Genomic DNA, 4,674 nt, shown 5'->3' on the forward strand with positions numbered 1-4,674 from the left:
CTCCCACTATAAATCTAATAATCTGTCTGGCTAGATGGATTATTCCCCATGACCTAGATGCATTCCTGTGCACAGTGATCCCCAAGGAACAGAGCGGCTTTTCTCACGTTTTTCCTTCCCTGATAATTTACGTTAAAAAAAAAACTCAACAACTAGGTTCACATACCTATTAGCACAAGCTACTGTTTCACAGCAGCCTACTCATGCAAATGAAATTTCTGGCTCCCTCCTCCTCACCCCCTTTTCTGCGAAACAAGTTTGGATCAAGACATCCTTCTGAAACACAGGAAAGCAAGCACGGTCCCATCCTGGATATCGGGCTAGAAAAAACCTCAGGGTCCTCCACTGGCAGTTCAGTATCCAGAAGTGGTACATTCTAGGATTCTGAACTTGTATTGAATTTATCTCCAAGTAAAAAAAAAGTAATTTAGTTAATATTTGGATACTGCTAACTTACAAATAACTCAGCCTTTCTTTCCTGGAGTAATGGCTAACGAGTTTGGATTTAGCAAACAAGTATCTGCACTAATGAGCATGATTCAGCATTAAGAGTCTGCACAAAACAGCCGTTTGTGATCTAGGTGCTTCCATCAGCCTGCGCAATTAGGGCTCTTGGTAAGAGGTGATTAGGCCTGAGAAGCTGCACAGCATTCCCCAGGTCCTGAGGTCACCGGCAGCAACTCCGATGGTGTCCTCCTGGCAGATAAGCGTGCACACTACGGGGAACAAATGGGATTTCAAACAGAAATCCACAATGAAATTCTCATCTCCTATCACTGGTCAAGTCCACAATAAGGACCTGCAAGTGTTTCTTCAAATACTAGTAAGGTGTCTGAACACCTAGAATGTCAGGCTATCATCAAACACAGCACGACTGTAAGCACTCTGCTGTTAGGAGAAAAATAAACAGATGAGAATACAGGGGCTCTAGGTAACAGGTGGGGTAAAATTCAGATTATTTCCCTCCCTCTGTCCAAAAGGTGCTGAGCTCCTCCAGATGATTTGGTTCCTGGGCAAATCTAAATCCTTAAAATCTGTACTGAATATCATGTTATCATCAAACACACAACAGTTGGTAGACTCCAAGTTTTGTTTCACAAGTTCAGAAAAAGCAGAAGTTCCTTCAGGGTGGTTCTGCAGACATGCAACTTTGGACCGCGTCCAAAAAGCCCCATCCATACGGCTCCAGATACATATTCCACTAGTTACAGAAGCAGTGTCCGTGACTAGCAGATATTTGCTTTAAAAACTTTGTCGTGGTGACAGAGCAGGGCTGGAGAACACAGGTTAGGCAGAAGGGTCAGAAAACCTCCAGGTCTCTCAACAGGAGGTCACACTCCCGGGATTTAACAGGAAGCTGCCCCAAGCCCAAGTACCAGCTAAATGCATTACGGTTTCCTATCAGCCTTAAAAAAAATTTTTGCTTCTCCTTTAGCCCCTTGGATTCCTGTAAGAAATCCTTTGACTCCATCTGAAGCTAGCCATGATTCACTCTCCCTCTCCTTCTATTGGAAGAGCTTTTTATGTCACCAACCCTTTTCAAATCAATCTGAGGAGCTGTTTTCATCGAAGTGTCCTAAATATAGCCAAAGGCAGACAGCGAGATCTTTGTCAACTCACATGAGGAATCTGAAAGAGGGTTGTAAACTGCAGCGTTTCTAAACTGGCCCATATAAAAACGTAACCCAGTAAAATAAATGTAAAGCTAAATACTCTTTTATGCACAGCAAGACAGGGTTTCAGAGGCAAAAGATCCAGAACAGGCGTTCACTTTGCAGCGCCAGCAGCTGATGCGGTGCTCCTGGGGAAAGCAGTGGATGCCTCACACACAGTTCATACAGACACAGCACTTGGTCTCTTTCACTGCTGCAAGCCACAAATGCGCTACAACATAGCACTGACTTGCCTGATCTCGGTAGGAGAGGCTTAAATTTAGCTATAGACTGTTTTGTAAAATGAATTTCACTAGGTCTCCATTTCCTGCCTATTTACAGTCATGTCTCGATTCGTATGCCCAGAAAAAAATTACCTTGATATTTCATTGTTCAGCTATAAAGTTCATACTCCTAACTCTTGTGACAACAGATAATATTCCTTGCACTTAAGTGATTTATATTTAAGAATAAACAATCTATTCCAGATATTTGGCTGCCAAAACAACACAATGCTCTGGAAGTATTGTACTGCAATAACAAAGGCTCGACATAAGCTATGACATGCAGTGAAAGCTTACGGAAGCTACAAAAAGCGATGAAATACAACTCTCACCTTTAAAGATATTTCCTAAATGCCAAACCGCAACACTCGCAGGACAGGAACATATTTTATGGACAAGTGAAAGGAAGATCACAAAGCAAGATACTAACAACACTGGAAACAGCACTGAGAACAGACTCCCACCTTCTTGTTCTTAACACCCTCAATTTCCACTGACACCACTGAAATGTAAAAAGCTACCCTCTCTTTTTTTTTCCTGACACAAGCTCTTCAGGATGGAGATAAAAAAAGGATATATCCTTGTACAACAGCTTCTAGCTACTATCAGATAGCAAAAGCAACTCTGAATGGAAAACCAGAGAAAATTTTTAGAAGACACTTGGAGTTACATCCGAGGAATCTTGGCTTCCGAGATAGATGGCAACACTACAGAGGAACGATGATGCTAAGAGTCAACATTGAAACCAAAGCACACAAGCATAGACAGTGACGTCCAATTAAAATCCTAACACCAGGCTTCTGGCTTCTTATGCTTGAGAGTTCACACCATTAGCTTTATTAGGGACTATAAATGTTACATCTTACGTTCACTATGACCATGGTACATGGACACCTAGTTACCTTCAGTAGCGAGTACGGTAGCATGACCTCCAGCTCTGCTATCCGGTGAGCAGGGTCTTCGCTGTCCCCATGAATTTCTAAGTCCTCCTCTGGTATCGTGTCCCAGTGCCCTCGGTGGGCTGCCATCATATGGACCAGTTCGTACTGCTCAGGCAGCGCTAGGCTAATCCGTGTTTGTGTCCCGTGCGTGAAACGGATCCGTCGCCTCTTACAATTCTCCTCATTGCTGATTTTGGTGGTAGGGAGCAGCTTCTCACCCAGCAGCATGTTGAGCAACTGGCATTTGGCATTACAGTTCTGGCCAAGAATGAGAAGGCAAGGGTGCCAGCTCATCGTCCGCTGGAGATGCTCTTCCTCGTGGCGAGGGAAGGAAATGAAATTCTGCCCTAAAATTGAGGACAGACTGCATTAGAACAGGTTGGCTGAACAATAAGTCTCTAAGTCAGGTGAATGCAGAAGTTCAGACATTATTGCCCCATGGCCTGCTAAGAAACCCACAGAGCACCAAGAATTTGCTTCTCTATCCTGAAACTGGAGTCAGCAATTCAGCGTTTCTACTGCGCCAGCACAGAGGTGCACCGAGGGCTGACTCTCACCAAGCCACCAGGACAAGTTTGCTGCTGTTCCCCCCATCTTTCACTGGGAAGTGTGTATCCAGAGCTCTCTTCAGCAGGTTAGTGGAATACTAATAGTAGCCCTAAAAGGCAAGAGGAAACAGTTGATAGGTTGAAAGGACCAAAGGGCTAATTTTGCCTCGGGATGGAAGAGCATTTCACCTCACCCCAGAGTTCGAGGAGGTCCAGGGGGTCACTAAGGCAAACTCTTCCCAAGTTGTGATGGCTTGGCTGTACAGAACATTCCTGTCACATACCAGAAATAAATGCAATCAACTATGAATTGGTGACAGTTCCACCCACACATTTAAAAATGTCAAATCCTTTGAATCTACCGAATCCCAAGGGTATTACTGCACAAGCTTGTTAACCAAACTCTAGGATGATTGGCATTAAAGCAGCAAAACCTCCTTTCTAGCCTCAAGGAAAGGTACTTCTGCAAAATTGCTTCTCTACATGAAGCAGATGACAAGACAGTTTGCTGAGACACGGTAGCAGAACTAATAGCCTCTGCCAGCAATTCCCTCTGATGGAAATACAATCCCAGCATCAAAAGCCACTGCCATGCTTTCACCAGCCCAGGCAGAGATGAGCCCAAGGGAAGACACCCTTTGCTAGCGGCCAGAAGGCTCCTCGTGCAGTCTAAAACGCAATAAGAAACAGCTTCACTTCTTTGATCACACTAACAGTGCACATTTCCTAATTTATATAGCTGAACCAAACAGACACAGTTTGCCAGATATTCATTTTAAGAATAACATTTAAGCTGCAAAAGGAAATTATTCCAACATCTGTATCTTCTGCAGAGTAGCCAGGACTCCCTGCAATCACTCTCCTTCCTTACCCATCTTCCATCTGAAGCATCAGCTGTAGCATCCCACTAACCAGGCCCTCAGAATTCTTAGTCCATGATGCTGCAACTCCTCGCGTTTGCCTTACTACCTTAACGCTGGAGAAAACAGTGAGTACTGAATTTAGCTGCTGTATTCTTTTACAAGTCCCAAATACAGCTTTTCCCACGCTCAGTCATCTAGGCTGAAGTCTAAGAAGCTTTGCTTTACCTTATGCGTAGCAACAGAATAATTCTGATAGTACAGAAAAACGGATACAAACAAATTCCCCATCTGCTGCGCTCGAGCACAATCCCTGTGAGTACAAACAGCCAGTGTTCCACCACAGCCAGGGAGCCAGCCTGTTCCCAGATCTGAGGGCAGATGGCACC

General features: G+C 44.2%; 1 protein-coding gene across 1 annotated transcript in view; it reads right to left on the reverse strand.

Annotated features, from left to right (window-relative positions):
- Positions 1 to 4,300, reverse strand: part of DSTYK (dual serine/threonine and tyrosine protein kinase) — a 15,840-nt gene extending 11,540 nt beyond the window's left edge. Inside the window, exons 1-2 of the mRNA XM_010080653.1 lie at positions 4,297 to 4,300; positions 2,839 to 3,224 (exon numbers count right to left, since the gene is read on the reverse strand). Of these exons, the coding sequence (XP_010078955.1) occupies positions 2,839 to 3,224; positions 4,297 to 4,300 (390 nt within the window). The remainder of the gene's footprint in view (positions 1 to 2,838; positions 3,225 to 4,296) is intronic.
- Positions 4,301 to 4,674: the final 374 nt, after the last annotated feature.

Source organism: Pterocles gutturalis, unplaced genomic scaffold (genome assembly GCF_000699245.1).
Source record: "Pterocles gutturalis isolate BGI_N339 unplaced genomic scaffold, ASM69924v1 scaffold28369, whole genome shotgun sequence".
Lineage (NCBI taxonomy): Eukaryota > Metazoa > Chordata > Aves > Pterocliformes > Pteroclidae > Pterocles > Pterocles gutturalis.